General features: G+C 44.8%; 2 protein-coding genes across 3 annotated transcripts in view; one reads left to right on the top strand and one right to left on the bottom strand.

Annotated features, from left to right (window-relative positions):
• LOC107998058 (MDS1 and EVI1 complex locus protein EVI1-B-like) overlaps positions 1 to 9517 on the bottom strand; it is a 65167-nt gene extending 55650 nt beyond the window's left edge. Inside the window, exon 1 of the mRNA XM_017057072.3 lies at positions 8963 to 9517. Coding sequence (XP_016912561.2) covers positions 8963 to 8999 — 37 coding nt within the window. The 5' untranslated portion in view covers positions 9000 to 9517. The remainder of the gene's footprint in view (positions 1 to 8962) is intronic.
• Positions 9518 to 16685: 7168 nt separating this feature from the next.
• The window catches only part of LOC107998190 (protein gustavus), a 215902-nt gene continuing 208822 nt past the window's right edge, over positions 16686 to 23765 (top strand). Inside the window, exon 1 of one of the 2 annotated variants that reach the window (XM_062072602.1) lies at positions 16686 to 16789. Coding sequence is in view for 1 of the 2 variants with exons in the window: in XM_028666847.2 (XP_028522648.1) it covers positions 17511 to 17535 (25 nt within the window). In the remaining variant the exon portion in view is untranslated. Of the gene's footprint in view, positions 16790 to 17495; positions 17536 to 23765 lie in introns of those variants that run through there. The other variant, XM_028666847.2, reaches the window with a different exon arrangement.

The raw sequence follows: 23765 nt of genomic DNA, 5'->3' as shown, positions 1-23765 counted from the left end.
GTTGGGACGGCGAGTCTGTGCGAAAAATACACGGATCGTGAGTGTGTTCGTGGCGTATTCGTGGGCCTGCGTGTGAACACGCATGCATACACGGGGCACGGTGTGCGAAACTGCGAGAGGCGGGTGATCACGATTCCCAGAGCGGAATTCAATTGTAAGAGCGGTCTCCGCGAATCTCGGGCGAAGATAAGGAGGCCGGCATTCAGGGAAGAATAGAAGCGTGGTGTAGAGGGTTAGAAAGACATTCGGTGCCGAAAGACATCCACCAAACGGAAGATAATGAACCCGCTTTTGTATAAGTTACTCGATAAGGTGGCCGCTCTCTCAGGGGCGGGGTTCTTATTTGTAAAGAGCTGTCGATCCTGCGTGTTAATACCTTTGACGAGAAGATGTATACGATGTAACAAAATATATGTTGATTTCTCGTGTAACATACGAGTGGATGAATTTGAACTTTGTTCGGGGAAGAAATTCCGAGATTATTTTTTTGAAGGGGACGGAAAGTGATGTGCACGATAAATTCTTTTTTTTTTAAAAAAAAATTTGGATCGAGGAGAGAATTATCCATACCGATCGATCAAATTGAATTCCATTGTACATACGTATCCACCTTACCAAGAGGAGCATTACCCTCGTGCACGTACCTCCGGGAGGACAAAATAAACGCAACAGCCGTACGTGCCTTGAAATGGCAACATGTCTCTCGGTACATGTTTATTCTTTCTTCTGTCACTCTACACTGGCTTAAATACTGCGAGGTACTACTATATAATCTTTGGAGGAGAGAGTGCGTGAATTGGCAGGAGAAAAAAGGAGGCGCGGGAGGGATGAAAAGAAATTTGAGGATTGAAGCGAGAAAGAAAAAGAGAAAAGGAAAAAGAAAAAGAAAAGATTCGAGGTGCGAGGATCTTCTTTTTTTCGAAGAAACTTGGTCGTGTCTTGTCAATTCCCGCGAGGATATATCCTCTCCTCGAGGGTAATAAACCAAGTACTTGAGATAATGAGAGGAACGAGCCGCATCGTGGTAGAAGTGGCCATGAGAAACTAGGGATAGCATTACGATACCATTTCAAAAAATAGTGTAACGAAGCAATAGCCCAAGACTTAGCCGGTGTTTATTAAAGAAATCGTATCGTATCGATTTTTAAAGGCAGAGGTCTGTCAATCTTAAAAAGGCAGCGTAACATCCTCTTCGCGCTTATAAATTTCCAGGATCGTAAAAGCCAAAGTGTCTGGGGTCGTGATACACAAACAGGCGAGGGCACAGCCACAACTATTGTACGCCGCCTGACGGGGAGTGATCGTAAAACCGAATGTCGCTATCGATAAATCTTTCCAAGTTGTCTAAACAAGATCTACAATCGCGAGCGCGGGCGGCCACTTCTTTTTCCTTGGAGCGAGGAATAGCGAGCGTGCGGAGCGACCGAGTGATCGAACCACTCCCGAACGTGGCTCCCAGCTTCGACAAGGACAAGGCGGAGGGATAACCGTTTCCCTTTAACCCGCGACCGGTAATTTAATCGCCTGCCTCGCAGTCGTTACGATCCAGGTCTGGGTTTTATGCAAAATTATGCGTCGATCCTGCTCCAATGAAAATTCGCATACCTACGCACACGTCATGCATTTCGTAACCGATGCGGTACAACGTGGCGCGGCAACAACGTGGCACCGCGCTAATGCGATAGACGTGCAGGACGGGTAGGAGGGGTTGCTGGTCGTGCGCGATGTGTCGTGTGTAAGAGGTTTTCCTCCTTCGACTCCTCGTCGTCGTCGTCGTCGACTAGAAGTGGCAGCGCGAGGGTGACGAAGACGGGGAGAGTCGTGGTGCACGGAAAGGAAAGGTAACGAGGGGGTGGCGAGAGGGAGAGAGATAGAAGAGGCTGGAAGGGAAAGAAGAGAGAGAGAGGGAGAGAAAAAAAGGAAATCTGTAGAGCTAATTCGCGTGCGAGATAACGCGGTGGCCGTGTAAGGTTGTGTGCGCTATCGTTGAAATGGTCTCCGTCGAGTCACGGAGGGGGTTGGCCAGGGCAGGGAAAGGCCACTGTCGACTTATGCCAGGGGGTGGTAAGATGATCTTATCGCGCCTGCTCTCTCCCTCCCTCTCCCTCTCTCTCTCTCTCTTCCTGTCCTTCCTCCTTCATTTTTTCCTCCGCTCCACTACTACTACTACTACTACTACTACTACTACTATTAGTACTACTACTACCATTACCTTTCACTCCCCTTCCTTCCATCCTCCTTTTTCTTTCACCCCTTTCTCCTTCCTTCTCGCTAACTACTTTTATCCCCTCCCCACCCCTGATGACAATATCGCGTGGCCAGTGAGATAACCGGTCGTGTCATTCCTACATCGACTACCTACTTCTCAGTCCAACTAACACCGAGGAGTAAGGGCTCTTCGTGTGACTTCGATGTATTCTCTCTCTCTTTCTCTTTCCTCTCCCTCCCCCCTCCCCACGTGGGGTAGGGACACTTTCGCGCTGCACGAGAACCGGCGGAGTACATGGTCGAGAGGCGATTGTCATCAGGGAAAATCTTACGCTTACGTTGGACACCAAGGAAATGAGAATGGAAGTTATTATGTTACGGAACAGGGGGGGTGGTGCCTTGACGTTATCGAGAATTCGATTCCCTTTAATACTAGATTCATTAGACTGTTATCTGATGGAAGAGGAGGGCCGCCTCTCCACCGTTGTAGTTCGGGTTATCTTCAAAGCGAAAAGAATGTTACGTCTAAATTACGGGCACCGGTATGTTCACAGGTAATCTCGAGAATTATCCTCGTAATATTTTACATTTTCCATCGAAAGGATGGGACGCTGTTTCTAATGGAGCGCTGTTTCGTTTAAGTGAAATATACACCCTCGCTTATCTCGTATCATATGATATTTCCATATACGCTATACGTTTCAACCTCGAGAGTCTCAACCGGCGAGACGAATTTACGGACAGAATTATATATGGTTATCGAACGAGAATTTTTCAACGAGTCACACAGGAGGCGCTAGATCGATTATAATACTGGAATTCTGTCCCAGTTCAATGGGAGCCGAGATCGCCGAGAACTGACCGGTGAAAAGTGATGGTAACGTTGACGGGAGTGAAGGTGGTGGTGATGGTGGTGGTGGTAGCGGAATGACGTTGCGGGAAATGAGTCTCGTAAAACAATGCCAGACACGCGAACACCTCGAGAAAGTGGCCCGAGTTCACCCTTCCAACGATCGCGAACTCGCTTCTGAATCTACGTTTCATATCATCTCGGCCCGAGTGTCCTCGACAATAATTAATGTCCTATCGATTTATCATCGTGATCCTCGCGTTGCGTGTCCCCGCGGCCTCTCCGTGCATTTCGAGTATACATATGTATAAATGCCTCTACCGACTAAAAAAAAAACCTTCTCTTTCACGCAGAAAACGCATTGAATCCTCGAGCGAGATAGGAGGCTATAGCGGAGGTAAGGAGGAGTATCAGTTGACGCGTCGGACGACGAGGAGTACGAAAAAAATCGTGCGAAACCGAGAAGAAGGGACGTTTGTTACGGCAAAAGACAAAAACGACGAGGATGGTTCTTAATGTATGAAAGTTCATGCGTGAACACGCGTGCTCATCCGTTACGGTATTCGAGTCTTTCTTGCTTCGCGTACGTACGCCTCCGCCAAACGCTCGTTTCTCTTTGGTTCTCCTCACACGTGCGAATGAAGTACCGAGAACCGACGAAATAAAGGGAGCTTTAGCTTTAGTATTAGCTTTAGTATCTCCATCGTAAATGCGGTCACTTGGAAAAGACAGTCTGTGAAGTTATTGATAATTTGCTAGGAAATTATACACTGTTAATATATACACGCGAGAAGATCTTTAAAGATTTTATAGATATCTAGATATACAAAATTTTTTGAATTCATTCTTCGATTTACGAATAATTTAACTCTAATGCCAATATTTTTTCTAAAAAAAAAAAAAAGAAAAATTTCAAATTCAATTGAATTAATAGTAGCACCGTCACTTATTGATTCGAATTCCAAAATTTTTAAAATTTTTTGAGATTTAATTTTCCATCGTACGTAGATAGATAAATTATCGGTGATCAAGAAAAATTCAGTGATCACAATCCCATTTCTGATAGAAATATTTGATATGAGCGAACGAGACTTCCTTCGAAAAAAATCTTCCCGCATATCGATGTCTTTTCGTCGAAGAAACACACGCGTACGAAAAGTAACACGATAAAAAAAAATATAAAGTAATCCAATAAAAATCCTAGCCCGTTCCGATATATAATTTTCGAATCTGGACGGAAAATAGAAAAAGAAGAAGTGGAAGAAAGAAAAGAACAAGAAGCAGTTGCATTCGACACGGCTCCTTTTCGTACAAGCTCGAAATATCGAGGCGGATAAACGTTGGCTCTAGCTCTCGCTCTGACGCCCTAGCAATCGCATAGCTCGCCGGCACGACGTGTCAGTCGTATTCAGGCGCGGCGCGAGTATACCTGTCTGCCGCCGCGATTCGACGCAGGAGAGCCGGACCAGTCGATTTGCAATCGCGCGAGTTAACGCGGCGCACTCTTCCGTGATTTCTCCTCGCTCGTTTCACGTCGACCAATCGTGGACGAGGTGACGTCGAATTGGCAGAAGTTCCCTCTTCCCGGCGAGAGGCAAGAAGGTGGATATTTATCAAGGGAAACGATCGTTGCGGTGGAAAGGAATCGTGATACCGGTCGGCCACGATGAATGCCTAATTAGATGATTAATCGTTCAATAGCCAGCTCCGGCAACAATGGCAAACGCTTATCGCTCGAGCGTGCTTTTGGATGGCAACACACGCTCGGTCGAAGCCTAAATTACGCGCCAAAGCGCGGAAGATGATTTTTTTTTTTATTCGATCCCGATCGAGGAAAATTATCACCGATTATACTCCTCGATCGAGGAGTATTCGCGACACGTATACAGATCGAGGCGGGCTACACGATTGTATTATATATCGATTAATCCTGTTCGCCCCGGCAGAAGAGGTGAAATTCTGGTGGGAAACAATTCTACCTTGAACGACCAATTATCGGTATTATCGTGAGTGGAAACGTGGCTCGATGCCGAGGGATCTAGCCGCTCTCGATGCGTTTGTCCGTCGCGGCTGATTGGCCGTGTTTGTTTCACCCCGGCCTGATTGCATTCCACCGGAAACGACAAACAAATGACAAACACAGCGACCTTATCGTTAATTGGCGGAGGCGAGAGGCGGGAAAGAAAAGAGTCAAGGAAGACTTGCGGAATTATTGCCGCGTTGGTGGAAGGCGGAGGGGGCGGAGGAAGGGGAGGGGGAGAGGGGAGGGGGAGGCAGGGGCCTGGAAGAAAAGGGTGAAGAGGAAAACCGAAGAAGGAGCAGAGACGATTGTTCCCTACTTTCTGTTATCGGATTTGCATGGCCGCGTGCACAGTTGTTCACAGGCTATTGTTGGCATTTTAATTCATACGATTCGAATCGATCACGTCCAATCGTCCAATAACCGTGCACTACCTTCCCAAACTCGTGACGTCACATCACGATATATTTAGGATTCTACCAGGATCTCATTGTCATTCTCGCACCCTTTTACTCTGTGATTACGCTTCTTTCCTTCCTTCCTTCCTTCCTTCCTTCCTTCCTTCCTTCCTTCCTTCCTTCTTTCCTTCCTTCTTTCCTTCTCTGTGTACGCTCTGTGCACGGGCGATACACGGGCACTCCCTCCCCCGCTCCTTCCCATACACGATCGTGACTAATTAACTTATAACGGTCAATACCTTGGTCGCACGAAGCGATCGTTTCATCAAGCGTCGAGTTCGTTAGGAAAAAAATTTAAACCGAGTTGAAATCGTGTTTCGCGTGACTTCGAAACGTGTGTTATGCATATGTTGTATTTGTATGCAAAGCATAGGTACGTGACGGAAAATTATTAGAATACTATGTCACTCGAGAGAAACCGTAATGCTTAACAACGTGTCCTTAAATCCATCCCCTGTGCCGAGCTATTTCAACCGGGCCAGCCAGTCAGCCAGCTACCTAGCCAGCAACGATAACAGAAATATGCGAAAGGAAATTCTTCTCAGTCGGCATTCCAAGATACAGCGATCTTATTATTATTGCCGACGTAGGTCGAGGAGGTGGAATCGAGATGGAGGAGGAGGAGGACGAGGAAGACGTATTTAATTGGGACTGTCCGGGGGTGGAATACACACTGTGCGGGAGTACAAGAAGAAGAAGAAGAAGAGGTGGGATCGGAGGTAGCAGGAGTCTCCCGCAAGACGAGAATGGACTGACCTACCTTAGGATCATCCGATCTATTCATGCTCCTTATTCAATCGTGTTCTCTCAGGATGCGAGACAAAAGCACCGATGAAACAGAACCTCTTTCTCCCCCGCGCCACCCTACCCCATTACACGCCACTCTGCGCGTATGTTTCGTTGGCTTTGTCTCCTCTCGGATACGACTTCCGGTGCCGCGGCTAGACTCAAACCCTCAATGGGATGATGCGCCTTTGAAACGCGTGGTAGGTGGATTCCGCGATTATTCCTGCGGTTCGCTCTAAGACGAACCCCTGTTCTTCTTCTTCTTCTTCTTCCTCTTCTTCTTCGTCTTCCCCCCCCCCCTCCGCTTCCTATCAGTTTCCAAAAATTTCCTGTCTGTTTTTCCAAGCACAATGCGTCTCTCGAGGAAGAGAGAGGGAGAAAGAGAGAGATTCAACGATAAAGAAACTACGATATAGATCCAGAAACCAAATATAGATCGAATATCGAATCTATCCCTAACGGGATACGGTTTTTCTTCGAGATTTCCTTCGCCGTCGTTTCCCTGTCGCGATTCTCACGAGAGAGAGAGATTCCTTTTCTCTATTGAAATGATGTATTTCATGCATAAGCTCGTTATAGCAAAAAAGTACACGGTGAGAAGTCAATTGTCCCCTGAGTCCACTCTTTTTCCACTTCTTTCCATCCGTGTCTCGAAGGAACAGAGAGGGTAAGTTGGTGGATGGATGGTCTATTGTTTCGCCGACTCGTGAGTCAAGCGTTAACGGATTTTGTCTTACAGATTACTAGATCCCTTGAAAGTGCCTACCGTCTTTGAAGCGTGGCAGACCGTGGGAAGCGGGGGCTTTATTATAAATCGCGAACACGATATAAATCATCCCCCGTGCAAAATGCTCACCCCGACAATCGTGACAGACAATCAACGACGCCGTTCCTTGTTCCTCGACAATGATTTCGCTCTGAATTTCTCGACATTGATGGGCTTTTTTATATATATATGAATCTCGAACGATACTCTTCGTTGAGAAAATCGAATAATCTCTCTTATCGATCTTACAGGGTAAATATAGGACAATGTAGAGAACTGTAGGGAGAAATACCTAAAGTACACCCTTTGTTCGCCTAAAGTGAGCTATCAATGTCAAAGTATATCGTGCACGAGGGAGAGAGACGCGCAACCTTCTTTCACCAATTTACCTATCGTCCCATCCACAGTCGAAAAAGTTAGCTGCCATTCAATATATAACAATAAATTAACGTTGGCTCGCCTGTACGGCCGAATCTTTTATGCGGGAAGCGATGCTTTGTATTGTTAACCATAGAACAAAAGAAGATCGATCCGCGTTCTTATAGAGGAAATGTTCGTTGACCGTTCCAAACTATTCAAAATGTTGACCCTTGGTTAAAAAGGACACACACATCACGTTTCGCGGATACGCGATCGAACTTGTTGACTTTTTTTTTTCGAGGGAGTTAGAAATTTTGAATTACACGGGTTCGACTTTGGGTAATTTTTGTTTTGAGAGGGGGGGGAGAAAAAAAACAGGGAAGCGAGAATAAAAAAAATCAATCTGTGACCAATTTTACGCGTAATATTGGCGAGACTATGCGTAGAATGGCAAACATGGTGACAGGGAAGAATGGGCGGGACTTTTGAAAGCAGATAACAAGGAGGTGGAGGCAGAGGACGAGCAGAGTGACTAGACAATACAGGAAAAGAAGAAATGATATCGACGTTGCGAGTGCGCCAGCGCGAGGACCGCCTACTAGTCTTTCCTGTGTCGTTCCAACGACACGGACGATTGTGAACAATGACACGTTAACAGCATGTGACAATGTTATCAGAACCGTGCCACAATAATTGCTCGACTTATTTCTGTCCAGTTAAATGCTCGCAACTGATAATGTTCAGGCATCGTTTCTTTGTATTTAAAATTTTCAAAGAAAATATCCAACTTCTTAAGATTTAAATATCGTCACAATTCAAATTTCAAAAGAATGGGTAGCGAGTCGGGTCGAGTAGCTGCAAATTACCGGACAATGTAAGCACAAATTGGGGATACATTTTAATATTAACATTTGAGGCTGGTCACGCGATCCGGTAGAAATAAAAGTTGAATTATAGATGCTAACATCAGGTAATTGCGAATTGCAAAGACACAAGTACGTTTTAAAACGATAATCCTGAGAATTAGTGTATATAGACTCTTGCCGTAATCTTGTAGTTTTATAGCCTCGTCAAGTAAGTTCCGCGGAAAAACTCGTAATGTCTTCCGTTTTAATATGGCAGTCTCCAGAAATATGATGTAACGAATCCTTCCCTTTTGCGAATTCTCCTTATGAATTTAACAAACAGACAATACATTCATCTCGCAGGAAAAAATTATTTCTCAAATCATAGATCGAAACTGGAGATCGATAATAAGTTTAATTACAAATAATAACGTATCGTTCGCGTGCTTCGAAAATTGTTCAAATACTCCAACCGCAAACACGTGCTTCGTATTATAATTATCATTAATAAGATAATAATTCCTCATCGGAGAGTTCCACACCGGATTTCAAATCCAACGATCCGTTAATTGTAAAAATTATAATTACTTTCGAAGGAAAGAAGAAGAAGAAGAAGAAAGAAAAAGAGAAAAAAAAAAGATGAAAAAAAATGTTAAGTTCATTACTCACCCTGTGCCAATCTTCTAGCCACCGGCTTGGATCTCATCGCTGCACGGCGGGTGACGAATTCAAAAACAAAACACTAATTGTAAGAACGCTGACAGTCCTCCGAGCCATGCGAGTTTATGCACGATTCTATCTTATCCTCTCGATTTATATCTCACTCTATCCCACCCCCTTCCCCCCTTTACCGAAGAAAAACAGTCCCGATCGAGACCGATCAACGTTGATCCCTCTGCCACAAATTCTCTTCTTCTCCCTTCTTCCTTTCTCTCCCTCTTCTTGTTCACTTCAGATCGACGATAAAACCCGAATCGTAACCCGATCGTGATTCCAAGCGTACACTATGCTATCATACTCGTGGTTCGAAGGGTGCACAAAGAGAGTCCATATCCCGGCACGCGAGTTCCGGTACACCGGGTTCCCGGTTCCTCGGTGATCCGACGGCAGCGTCAGTCCGTCCGACTGGGATCCTGACGTGCGTTGGATCTGTCCTCCGACAGTGGAGGCTTCTCCTGTCCTCCGCGTCTCCTTCTTCTCCACCACCTTGTCCTCCACCCTCGCGACTCTCTCCCTCTCCACCCTCGCTCGCTCTCTCTCCCTCCCTCTCTCCCTCTTTCTCTCTCTCCTTCTCTCTCTCCTTCCACTCCCTCCAATCTCTCTCTCTCTCTCTCTCTCTCTTCTTCCACCTCTTCCTCCTCTCTCGCTCTCCGTCTCCGTCTCTCTTTCTCGCTCGATTCCTCTCTCACCCTTTTACTCTTTCCCTCGGCTCTTCACTCGTCTCTCCCTCGGTGCCACGGTTTTCGCTCCGCCGCTACCTCCGCCGGTTACACCACCGCTTCTTCCACCCCTTCTTTTCTCCTCTCTTTCTCCCGGCCGTGTTGCTTCGCGTTACTCCACCGCCACGGGCCACTACTACTACCGACTACACTCTTTCGCCTCCACCTCCGCCTTCTCCACCTTCTGCCTCCTGGTCTTCCCCACCTGCCGAGTCGACCTGCACGCTTACCCCACCACCTAAGCAATCCGGCTCCGCTGTCCACCAATGATCAGCCGCTGTCTCTCCACCGCGTTCCTCTCTTCCTACGAGAGCGCAACCTCTCGTTTTCTTCGCTTCTGGGCTCCTCTCCTATCGAATCCTCCGTCTAGCCGGAGCTACCGTAGCCTGTAGTGTATCGAAGATAAAACTATACGTTCCATGTTTCGTCGTAATTGCAATAATTCTTTATGGGCATTCTAATTAATCGGAGTGGATAATGCTCCTTTAGTAGAAGGGACGGGGAGGCAGGAGGGAGGGGAGGGGGATGGAAGGCTTCGAGCGGGCCTGGCCTCCCATGCAGAATTTCGGGTGCGCGAACACGCGTCGATGGACGCTCGATACCAATGTTTATCGATGTATAAAGTTAATTCGAGGAACTTGTGTATACGGGACAATGTAATTCGATTACCGGCTGGATCTGTCGTGCCACGTTTCGAACATCCCGCCACCATGTTATCGAATAAGGGTAATTCGTCGGATGCTGCGTCCACGGTTTTCGGCGCTTGTTGAAAAAAAAATTCGAAACCCGTGTATCCGAAGGTTCACCTTAGAGAAACAGGTGTTCACCGCGCTCGGTCTGTTTCGCTGACGATGCTGATCCACCGATTCACGGACTTTGTCCCGGCCGTGATCTTATCGCATCCTGCTGCTGACGTGTAGTCTGTAGCGGTTCGATACGAGGTATCTAACGTGTGCACCGATATTATAAATATTCTTGTCTGATAATTTGGTTGTGTCTCGCCCTGAGTTCAACATTCGGAACGATCGTTATGCAACACTCCACCGGTGGTCGGAACGATTCGATCCGATCGTTGACATTACTCGAACCGCAACAAACAGTGTTTTAAAAAAGATTACGAGGCCGGTGTGGGGGCGCAGTCGAATCGCCGAAACCACGTTGCCGAAAACACGTGGTGGTGACGAATGGCGCCAGATCGATATCACGATCAACGAGAGAGAGATGGAACACTTTCCGCGTACCGTACATGCCGAATACTCGTAGCACACTCGTAGCACACGTTCAACTTCGTATATCGCGCCACGATCGATCGATCCGCGAATCGATTTAATTCTCGAGAGTTGGTGTTCGAGATGGTTTTCGAGTGCGAATCTCGCGGCGATGGACGAGGAGAAAGGCCGCGAGGGCCACGTGCGGCACGCGTATGCAACGAGGAAAGTGGAAATCGACGAAAGAGGAAATACGCGTTTCGTGGCCCGCGAGCGCGTCGACTTGGAGGATCGCTGGCTGGCAACTCGGTTCACACCGACACTTCGACTTTGCATTTCTGGGTGCGTTCGCTCGACTAGGCGCCCCTCTTCTTCCGTCTTCGTCGCACCTGAACGCGACCTCCGACCCCACGGATGGTGGTGAAACGCGCCCGCGCACCCTTCCGAGCGCAGCTCCGCCCTGCTTCTTCGCCCTTTCGAAACCGGGATCGGCACCTCTTCCTCTCTCTTCCTTCTCTCTCTGTCTTTCTCCCTCTCTCCCTCTCTCCTTCTATCCCTCTCTCTCTCTCTCTCTCCCGCTCTCTTCTCTTCTCTTCTTCCTTTTTTGTTTAACGCGCGCGTTTCCATCGGTAGGTATACGCGTGGAACGTGGAAACTAGGCGGCACGCGCGAAGAAAGAAAAAAAGCAACGATATAACGGAATACGATTCGGTTGGAAACGCGATTCAAGAATTTTTTCATTCTCCATCCTTTGTACGATCTCCTTCCGTTTCTCGAATAATCCGTTAATTGGGTCACGACACGTCACAGTTTTAAAAACGAACGAGCATCTTATTGTATTCTTTCAAATAAGAAAAAGAACTAAATATTTCATATTTCTGAAAATTTCTTCATTACGAAATTGATTAGCTTCTAAGCAACTCGAATAATAATAACTAATATTTTAATGACATCTACGTGCAGCTCGCGCGATCTGCCTATTGGTGACGGTTTAACCAAAGATCCTAAGTTTCAAGACGCTGGTAACGACGTCTGCGAAGTGCAGAAATATCACTATATACATGCGAGCCGCTCGCCAATATAGTCCAGCGTTTATTTTCATCACGGGAAATCATAAAGGATTGCCCTGTGTTCCTCGCGCAAAAATATCGCGCAACACGTATCATTCTCGTCTAATTCTCCCGATACGAGGGAATCGTAACACGAGCGTAAATCAATCTCTCGAATCGATATCGAACGCTCGTTTCACCGTCTTCATCGAACACTATCCGACACTCAAACCCGAGTTTACGAAGCTTGCAATTCGTTACGCGCCGGGTCGTACGAAATTCTTCTCTCTCTCTCCTTACGCGCGCGCGACGATCCATGCCCTTTATTCTCACCTCCGCTCCATTTTCTTAGACGCTACCGCGTGTTGCACGCGTTGCGGGACCGTTTCGCGCATTTTCATCCGTCCCCCCGCTCCAACGTTCCTTTTCGCTCTCCATTCCGTCCTCTTTTCCTTTTTCCATTTTTTCTTCCTCCTCTTTTCTCTCCCCCTCCCTCCCCCTCCCTCCCTCCTCCCCCGTTCCCCCCCGTTCTCTCGGAGTCACCTTCTTTTCACCGCGCAGTTTCTCTCACCGGCACCCGCCTCATCTCCTCCAGCTTTCCTCCTCCAATAACGCCTTCTTCTTTCACGAGACATTCTTTGTTTCCCGGCTGCACGTGCTCCACCCGCGTTTGTGCACACGCATAAAAACGCAACCAAGCGCGAGGGGAGGGGGGAGGGGGGAAGGGGGAGGGGGGAGGTAGGTAGGAGTAGAAAAAAGGAGCACAGGCTGTGAAGTGGCGGAGTCGCGGGCGAAGGATACGCGCGACTCCACAAGGCATCCATGTTTAAATGGATATAGTGTTTCTCGCGCGGATTCACGCGAGTGTGCAAGCTCGCGTTACGCTACGCTCGGTAACGCGGGGCAGGTGTTGGCCGCTCTGGTTGGCGAGGGTCAACGAAAGAGAGAAAGAGGGTGGAACGGAGGCATGTGGTATGTTGTACGTATCTACGCGAGGTGAACGTGCATACGTTCTCCGCGCAAATTGAATACGTGCCTGTCAGTGGCGTAGGAGCCGACGATAACCTCGTAAGTATATGCGGATTTAACAAGTGTAGCGATTCTTTCGGCCGACTTCTTCGAGAATTTCTTGAACAAGTGACGAGTCTGGGAAACGTTTCCAATTTCGTCCCTCGCACACAGTGAACGCGCAGCGAGAGTAAGATCGATTTCATCGATCATCCCATCTCCATCTCGGGAGTTAAAAATTTCTTAATGATCTCATCGCATCGTCGCGCGTTATCTCGCACGATGACGTCGAGCGAAAGTATGTAACGTTCGCACATATATATATATATATATATATATATATATATATATATATGTATACATAAGAAGGGAAAGGAAACCGAGGAGCAATCTATGGGGGTAGTAGTTGTACAAGGCTACTCGAGATCTCGAAATCTATAAAGAGGAGGAGGAAGTAGATTTGGCCACTTCTGACCAAAAGGAGGAGAGATCGGTGGAGAGAGGGATGTAGGAAAGTACCGCTAACGGATGACGTATATTAGGGATACTCTGGTCGAGTAAGGCACCCGAGGATACCAAACACCCTCCCTGTCCTTTTGCCGGCTATAAAAACCACTCGCTTTCCTTCTCGACCCTCAGCTAAAAGGCCAATCCGCCCTACTACCCTTATCGATCCAAAAGGAACGAACTGTTCGGTTACTCTTCATCCCGTAGACCCGACTTCTTGTGCGCGACCACCCAGCTATACCCCCCATAGTCTCCTATAGATTCATCTTTGCGAGCGTAATTAACGCTTTTTCCCCATCGTAACGTGCTCAAATTTAGTGGATTAGAACGAAACTTTTTTGCAATTTCTTTTTTTATACAGAAGAGATACAGAGAGATGTGTAATTTCTCGAAAGGAGTAATAATGTATCGATCAAACGGTTACACTCGGAAGATAAAATTTATTTACATTAACTTTGAGAAAAGTATTTATAATTTTAGCGCGAATCAAGATTTTTAAACGTATAATTTCCTAGCCTAATGCACGATCTTGTTCCGTGAATTTTAAAATTGCTTCAACGATTAATCCGTCGAACATGAACGAAATGGGTTGGGAAATCGTGCAGATTCTACAGAGCTTTTTTTCCACGTGTCCGCTTTCTTTCGTCGGCTAATCGATACCGTTTGAGACATTAGCCGACGAAGATTGCATAGGAGGCGGTTTACATCCACGTGTTTTCCGCTCCCGTACGACTTCGCGGAAGTGTGAAACTGCCAAATGCTTGTACACACGCTGTTCTCGCGCTTAAAAGTTTTATCGAGGCGACTCTCCATATTCATCGCGAATTTCTACTCGCCACTTTTTCACTCCTTCCGTCTTGTACGGGGAGTAGTATCATGCCTCAGACTCGCGACTCACGTTTTTCAATTACGTTCCCAACGTTTCAAGTTAAGCGAGATCTCCCGCATCGATTCGAAAGTTGTAATTTTGCAATATATTATTAGTCGGGGCCGGTAATGCGGCTCAGATTATGAAATAATGTTTCTCATGCGTGTATAAGCGATTATCTTAAAAGTATCTTTGAATAAGAAGAATGAGCTTTTACTCTTAACATCCATTAACATTGGAGTACCATAAGTACATAACTTTTTTTTTTTATTCGAGTGCGTGACGCACAGCTATGCAGATCGCAGCCGGGATAGCACACCGAGCAAGACGAATCGAATCGCATTTACCCGCGGTAAAGTACCAGCAATAATTGCCGAGAAAGCAAAGAAGCGTCTTGCACTTTGTTTTCGAAGACCGAAAACTGCTACTTATCTCTCCCATCCTCGCTCTCCTATTTGCCTAATCAACGTCTCCATTCTTCTCATTAATCGTGCCATTATCAATAATAATAATAATACGCTATGACGAATCTCGTTGGAGAACTAACCAACGGGGAGTTGGCATTTCGAGAAGATCGTGACCACACAAGCTGATTACGCCCCGTTCGAGCGAAGCGTTTTCCAAAGTTGATGGCGGAGGGGTGAGAAAGGTGGGGAAGGGTTGCAAAGAGTGTGGAAAGGAAATTGTGATGGAGGGAGAAAGAGAGCGAGGCATGTCGTGCAGCCTATATCTAAGACGGTCGCATGTCATATCAGCAGTCATCGGACTGGGATATAGGTATGTCTGTATAATGCCGCGATAGTACCTCGACGGTGCCTCTGTGTGTATATTACGGGGATTTAGCTCGAGGGCCCTCGCATGCTCGGAGACTGATGTGACCACGGAGACCGCCTCGTCGAGACATGCGAACCGACCTGTGCGAGAGACTCTGTATCGCCTTCCAAGACCGCAAAAAAATATCATAAATGTTCCTCGATCGCGGTTACGTATTTCACTCGAGTTTATATAATTTCTCTTCTGCGAAACGTGTGTCTATCCGGTGGGATACGCGAGCGTATTTTGCGTAATAATAATTGTGCGCAATAATCTTGCTCGCGCGTTAAAATAATATCGATACAAGATTTCCGAAGCGATCGCGACGAAAAAAGAAATTCATATTGGATAACGGACACGAAACGGAAAGAAACATTCATCTGAAAATACACGAGGCATTTCTGAAGAAGAATAAAGAGCGAAATCACGAGGGGATCACGTAGTGATTTCTTCCTTCGTTCTTTAGGATTAAGTACCGTTTTCATTCTGTCGTTAACGTATCTGATTGTTCAATAATCGCGCAGATATACGTGGTGGATATTCGCGTAACAATGTATATGAATGAGGGTGGCGTGTATCAGCGGGGAAAAAAAGTAGGTTGCCTGGCTGACTAAGCCGTGCAAAGATTAAAAGCTTTTGATGTTTCGTATTTAAATTAACTCGTTATCCCGGATCCTTGAACGCCGACTGCAAAAATCGCGAAACGAACGCAATCGTAAAACCAATTGTCTTTGCCATTCTATAATTGCATCGTGATCAACGTTGATCCAATAAATGTTTCCGTCGTGTTTATGCATGTATTATTCATCGCGAGAATCTAAAAGTATCTATCCTCTCGGATTATGTGTAATTCGATTGTAAAATGTAGGACTAATTTATAAATTTTCATACGATAATTACGAGACGCCTAAAACGTCGACTAACCATTTTAAATTAAATTCGAATGATTAACGAGATACACAGAGTGACCTTTACTGCCGCGTATTAATAAGTCTGCTTGGTTTACTATTCCAACCAAACAAGGGTGATGGAAGCGATAGCTTATCGATATAAAGCAAAACGTATTTCGCGTTGAATCGGAATCTCCCTCTTGATTAAGAATTCGTATCTCGATATCAACGTTGAAAAGTCAAGTATTTTGCCTGGATGAAAATTTTGAACGATAAATACGAATGGATATCCACGAGCTTCGTCACTCGACAAATCGTTCGACCTAACTACCTTTTACGTTTGAAGCCCGCATGACATTATGGCACAATGTTTTCAGTTATTTCACCGCACAAATTATGCGCGTTCAATAAGGTGGACAGAGAAGTATAGCGTGACTTCTACATTTCAGGTCAAGACAATATATTTCGTTATTATATTATTACGTAGTTGGATGGCAAGTAGAATTATATATTTATCGTTCGGATATTATTTTTATCGTATCACATACCAGACACACAACGTGCTCTATCTAAGTGTGGCCAACTGAAGATTTATTTCGACGATCGCGTTCCAAATCTTTGATCGATTGCTCGCAGAATCAGCATATGCTACCGTATCATTGATTTTTACAGACATTTCAACTTACATCTGTGTTCACAACTGGCGAGAAAACGGTAAGGAATTTGTCTTAGATCGCGATAGAATGTAGTATTCGATATTTTTAAAAAAGAATTAAGAAGATTTGATGTTACAGAATATCATAACCTTACCTTATCGAAGTTTTTAATGCACTCCCACGTAACCTTTTTATAGATGCTTGTTGCGACGAAATGATTAGATCCTTTCTTTATGTCGAAACTGTCTAAAAATGATTATTCTTGATTCAACAATAATATATATCACTTAAAACTTTTCACTATATAAGTAAAAGTATGTAATTAACATGTGTTGTAAATGTCACAGCTTTTATGTGCGGATGCCTTTCAATTGGTTTACCGCGCAAGATGTCACACATAAATCAATATCGGAATTAAATATTGAAAGGTTCAATAATTAAAATATTCATCTATAAATTATTTTGACGTTTCATTACTAATAAAAAAATTTGATAATTTATAATGTGGTCATTAGTTAAATATAAAAAGGAAATAAATAATTCTTAACAAAAATTGTATAATTATCGATAAACGTAGTAACCTCGTACAGTATAACGTCTTTTGTAGTATTCTTCCGGTAAGTGCACGTAAAGCTATGATAGATAATGCTCTGTGTTTAATTTTAAAAATAGTGCTATCGTAACCGTTTTCTTCGGTTTTTAGTGCAGTTTTAGTGTTTCATATATGTAATATATCACGAAAGAAAGATAGTTTTCATTATTTCGCTATAATAGTATACATGGCTTACTATCTTTCAGCACAAGGTAAGTCGATTCATTTCAACACGTACATTTATTTCTTACTTTCGAATATATTTTTTCATTCACGCAAATACATATCATACGAATGTGTGCTTATTCTCGCGAATTTATTATATTTTTCAATCTCAAGTATCAATAAGATTTCAAAGCATGATCGATATCGGTGTGAGGTTATGTTATGTTGTCACTAATATTATTCTGTTCACGTCAATTTCGATATATCGAGAAATTTTTTCCAGATTGTAATTTAAAACAAATTTTTTTCATAATTAATATTATTATTATTATAGTATTTATTAATCATAAAGTCTACATCGATTCTCGATCAATGTAAACTCGTAAGAAATTGTTATTCTCCTCGGAAAATATCTACCATTAGATTACGATTACCAGCAATCTCATTGACTCGAGAAAGTTATCGCGTCGCTATTTAAAGGTTAGTCGAAACTCGAATGAGCTTTGTAGTGAGAATTTGATTGGTAATCCTTGGCGTGGCACCCAGTCAATCGTTACCCCTTGTCATATTACCGGGCTCATACAGACATTCGTCTTTCTGTCCGTATGTACGTGCTCCAACCGTTTCAATATATATACACATATATACAGATCAGGTGTATGCGAGTGAGCGAGCGAACTAGCGCGCGTGTTGGTAAGTGGGTTTGGGTAACTAAAAGCCAAGCGCGGGTCGAGTGTGCGAGTGTATCATAGAGAGGGCATTCGAGCGGAAAAACGCAACTAAACGCGAGTAATTGGAAGCCCAAGGGGGGTACATTCGAGCTGGCACTGGGTCTGCCGACACCCTTGCTCTGCCAGGGACGAATCCATGCCTGTTTATTACTTCCTCTGAATGTTTACTTCGTATTTGTTATATCGAGTCTATTTACGACGTTCATCCTATTGCGTGTTGGTGGCGCCACTTATCTCATAACATTCGCAAGCGTGTGAAGGATTATGGGATTAGATAAAAGAAATTGTTTTGAAGTCAATGATAAAATTTAAAATTGATTTCTTGTCATAATATAAATAAAATTATATATATATAAAATTATATTTAATAAATTATGGTATTGATGTAATAATTTCAAAAACGATTATTTTTAGAGAATTCGTTTCATCTTTTTAAATTTGTTAACTGCTGCCCTGGCGGAGCTTTCGAAGCTCGCGAAGAAGAGAAAAAAGAATTTCGTGTCAAACCTTGCTTCACGTTTAACGTGAGCGCCAGTCGTCATCGTTAATATGTTTCCAATTCTTTTTCTTCGCCAACGAGAGAAATTTCTCCATGCAACCGATCCCCGTTGTGTTTTACTAGATTTTCCTTGTTTTTTCCCTTTTTGATCCGTCGACTAACAACAAAAGGTAAACGCTCCAGAATTTTTGCGTAAATACTTTCTGTTAATGTGTGCCTTCGGTCTCGCGTAGAGAATCGATTGTTTCAAATCGTCAATTGTGCTCTCATTTCCAAGTAACAGACTTCGAAACGATAAATTCTTCAATGACCGTCCTTATTCCACGAAGACTGTCTACGTCGGTCAGTAAAACCGAACCTCTCGAATTTCATTACTTATGTTTCCATAACAAAATTCTTTTCAACCATGAACCCGCTATCATACGTGTTCCAACATGCCTCGACGGTAACCAAGTGATCGTAAAATCCTTCTAACCGTTAAGTTTCCGTAGACCCGAAGAAAAATCTTTATATTCTCAAAAATTTATACCATCGCCCAGAAAATGTCCGGATGTTTTTTTCATTTTAATATACGTGAAAAAGTTATCTTAAAAATAATAAAGAAGATTAAAATAATTCGATTCCAGAATCAGATTCCATGTATCAAATTTACCAAACTGATTTATCGCCAGATCTATTCAATATGTCATTATATGGAAGTTGATCGTGCTACAGAAACAGAATTTGATAAGTAGAGAGAGAAATGATTTAAGACGGTCTCTCCAACCTTCCGCGATTCCGCTGGTTCCGTTCTGTCTTCACTTCCATGGTTTCCACCCTCTTCGCTGTTTCTCTCCCTTTCTGTATATTTTCCCTCCCGTTCCCGCCTTCTTCTCCTTTCCCTCTTTCTCTCTCCATCTCTCTTCATCCTTATGTACATGCATCGTCCCCGAGGAGAGGCAGCAGGGGGTTGTTTCGTGGCTGCCGTTGGCTTTTCGTTGCGGTTTGTGTAGGGGATGTTTCCTTCCCTTGTGAACATATCCATAGACTTCCCTTCTCCCGCTATATCCTCCCTCGTTCACCGTTTCGTCCGCCTTGCTCCTTCTCATTCGATTCAGCTTCTCGACCGTAGCATATTACCGGCATGGCAGTGCCTTCAGTTCAGTCAGTGTAAACCCTCGAAGGCATTTGCTGATTCAAATTAATCACAGCCGAGGTAGCCTGCCCAACCCTCTGGATCCTGCCTCCTCCGGTTGAAAAGCACCAACAATCTGCCGGATGGAGCAAACACCTATAATCGTTCCCTTCGACATCCTTGTTTTTCCATTACACGTCTCATCGTCGTTTTTTGCCTTTCTAAAATTTTCGTGTCATGTTACATTTTTAATTGCTCGGAAAATTTTTCATGGCTCGTGAAAAAAATTTATCAACAAATTCATTTTGTATTCTTATTCAATCAAATTTTGTTCCTTATCGGATATTAAAAAAAAAATCATTTGTATTTTTTAATTTCTGCTTTCCGACTTATTTTGAATCCTATACATGTTCCTATACTTAATATTTCACGTCAAATCAACAGTTTCAAAAAAAAAAAAATGTATAAAACTGGAAGCATTATAATACGGAACGAAGAACATTATAACATCTAAAGATACACTTCATGTACGAAAAAGCATATACCTAAAAATAATTTCTAAAACTATATTTACTTAGGATCATAAAAGCAATGACGTAAATAGTATAAGAATTCTTAGACGCCGGGCGCACGATCGGAGAATCGATTAAGGATTTCAATCGGCAAATAACTTCCTAGGATCGTGTGTTTTAATCCTGATGGGAATGATTTCCCCTGGTACAATAACTGAGAATCAAATGCACGGCTTTTCACCTCCATAAAGTTTTTTTTGCGGTAACATAAGTACGTTCGGCGTTCCACGGTGCAGAGCACGGGCATTAAAAGCTCGTCAAACAAAGGTGCCTCGAAATCGCGTGGAATCATTTTCGCTGTGATTCCATCGGCGTCTAAACGACAGAAGGGGAAGAGGGAAGGGTGAAAAAAAAACTCGAAGACTCGTCGAGGAGAAAGAAACCAAAAGGGGGAGGAGACGGTGGAAGAAAGGAGAAGAAAGGACGAAGAAAATGCGTTTTTCATCCCCATGACACGACTACCGGTGGCCTGCTGGATTTTTCGTCGCGCTGCAGAGCCCCCGTTTCGCAGGATTGAAAAAGAGAGAAAGACAAAGAGACGAAGAAAGGAAAGGAGAAAAAGCGGGGAGAGAGTCCGCCGAGAGTGCTCTTTAGAATTAGAGCAGAGCCAGCTTCTGCATTCCTCTTCTTTCTTCCTCCTCTTCTCCTTCCCTCCTCTCTCCCTTTCTTCTTTTTCTCTTCTCCTCTCCTCGATGAATCCGCGAGGCGTCTCATCACGCAACATTACCCACAAGCCACCGCGACTCCTGCTTTTCTCCACCCTTGTTCATCCCCCTCTGTCCAACCCACTCGCATAGCCAGACCACCGACAGGAACCCCTTGCATCCTGGCCACCGTAACATCAAGCCCACTCTCTTTCCCATTTTTTCCTCGAACCTCTGTGCAATCTTTCTTCAAACCCTTCTTCTTCTTCTTCTTCTTCTCTTCCTCCTCTTCCATTTTATTCCGTATTTTTCATTCATAGTTTATTTTATTTGTGGACAGAGTACCGCTTCAATTTTGAGAATATTAAAAGTCCTTCGAAATGGATTCGACTCGTTTCCATGACCCAGACGTATTACCGATCTTTATTTAATCCATCTACGTTTCACACCATTATTCCTCCATTTTCTTGAAACTGAAGATAATGAATATTCCGATAAGAAAAAAAAGCACAACCCATTGTTCTGTACACAATTTTCCAACTGGTAAACAAAAGGAGACGAAGCTCGTATCGCGGTGCACTCTGGTTTTCTATCTGCTCATCCTCCATTTTTCGCGTTATCCTCTTTCATCCCACGGGCTCCGGTTTCGACACAGCAGGATGGAGGAGGTTCACCAAAGCAAGGGAAGAGGCGGAGGATACCGGGATGTCGAGACGCTGCAGAGAAGCGGGAGGGGTTGTTCTCGAGGGTGCCGGTATGGAGGGATGAGAGCAGAGACGAGAGGAGGCGCGGAGGGGAGGGAAAGAGGTCTCGTCTCCCTGTCTCTATTGATCCTCCGAGGAGGAGCCGCGCGCACCTCGTCTTCCATCCCACCTCATCCTCAATACCACCCTATGCTCTGAGAGACGACGACAACGACGACGACGACGACGACGACGACGACGACGACGAGGAAGAGGATGTAGTTGACGGGAGAAGAAGGGAGACAGAGGGAAAGAGAACTGTTCTCTCTGGAGCTCGACCTGTGTGTTGCAAGCCTGGGAAAACGCATCGACAAACGCAGCAGCCTTCCATGTATCCATGCATTTTATTAAATTGTGTATAGCCGCGTGTCTGGATCAAACGATCCTTTCATCTTTGCACCGGAAGTCCTGTAATCGAGCGTACTCCCAATTACTTGTGGAAATTCCGTTGTATTATTCGATCTCGCGATTAAAAAGAGGGATTCAATTCAACGTTTCTCGTTCGACCCGTTCGTTCACGGTTCCGCGTTGTTGCAACACTCGTGTCGTGGATAGAAAATCCTTTTTACGTCGGTTCTTCTCGATACATATATACATAAAATTTATCCGCAATCTTTATCCCCCGTTTGATCAAGGTGGATAAACAATTGTTTCGTCCTCGAGATGATTGATCGACGATAGAGACACGTTTTCGCCATGTTTATATTTAACATTTCTTAGGCGAGAACACGCGTGGACCAATGCACTTGCGGTATTTGCGGTTCGCTCATATATCACTGGAATATCAGTTGGACAGTTTTGATGTATTAGCCTCATTAGCTTTACGACTTATAGTATGCCGCATTTCATGAAGGTTTACGACTTCTTCCTTGTAATTAGCCCTCTCTCCCCTCTCTCCCCTCCCCTCCCTTCTCGTACGAGACTCGCCTTCTTTATATTAACTCTACATACCGATATAAACGAACTTATCTGCGGAGATTACGTATGGAAATCGAACTATCCTCCATAACGAGGCAAGTTCGACGCGATGAACGTGAGTTTACGATTGGTGCAAAAGTTGCTTGCTATCTTCCCCCACTCCGATTCGACTTCTGGTCGCCTCTCTCTAGTCTGTTCGCGGCCCCACGCTGTTATAACTGCGACCCATCGTTATCTCCGACAACGAGACTCCCTATTGGTCGATGATCTTCCCACTCGTTGTGATGCCTCCCTCGCTCATCGTGACCGTCCTGCGTGTTCCCAAACCCGTCTCTTCAGGATATGAAGCTTGTGCGTGTGTGCACGCGCCTCGGAGCTATCCCGATTGGGCCGAGGGGAGCATCCTCCGTTTCTGATTGGGTAGTCCAGAGCATCTCTGCTCATCGTCGCGTTTGCGCGTCTACCCACGATCCCTGGTGTCTCTCCCTGTTTGTATTCTCTTCCCGTTATCCAAAATGGTGGATGGATCTTTAGATGTTCTTTCTTTCCTGTGCAAAAAGAGAGATGGAGAGCGGGGGAGGGGGAGGGGAATCGGATAGAAATTTCGATGGAAAGATTCGCAAGTTCAACTTTGCGAACGTGTTTTCTGAGTTGTGAATTCGCGAAAAGAAAAAAAAAAGTTAAAGGAACGAAGTTCAACGGAACGGAAGATTCTTTTGATGGCGAAATTCGATGTAGAAAGGAAGAAGCCGATAATTTTCCATTTCACGGACAGGAAACGAGAAGTGCCCTCCGTTGCACAGCTTCGAAGATCGGGCTCGTCTCCAAGAATAGAAGGAGGCGTTAGTCATACATCCCGTCGTAGATCGGGCTATAACTGGCGTCTGTGACGGGCCAACGCCATTATGGCAGACACGCGGAGAGAAGCGATACGTGCACCGTGACCGGAACGAAACCCGGGGGAGAGTAAAGACATTTACGAGGAGGAAGGCAGCGGAGAATGGGTGGCGGAAGAGAAGAGAGGAACGAGAAACGGAGAATGCACTGGCAGCGTTC

The sequence above is a fragment of the Apis cerana genome, linkage group LG3 (genome assembly GCF_029169275.1).
Source record: "Apis cerana isolate GH-2021 linkage group LG3, AcerK_1.0, whole genome shotgun sequence".
NCBI classification, from domain to species: domain Eukaryota; kingdom Metazoa; phylum Arthropoda; class Insecta; order Hymenoptera; family Apidae; genus Apis; species Apis cerana.
Note: the sequence above shows the minus strand (reverse complement) of the source record. Positions and strands in the feature narration are given on the sequence as shown.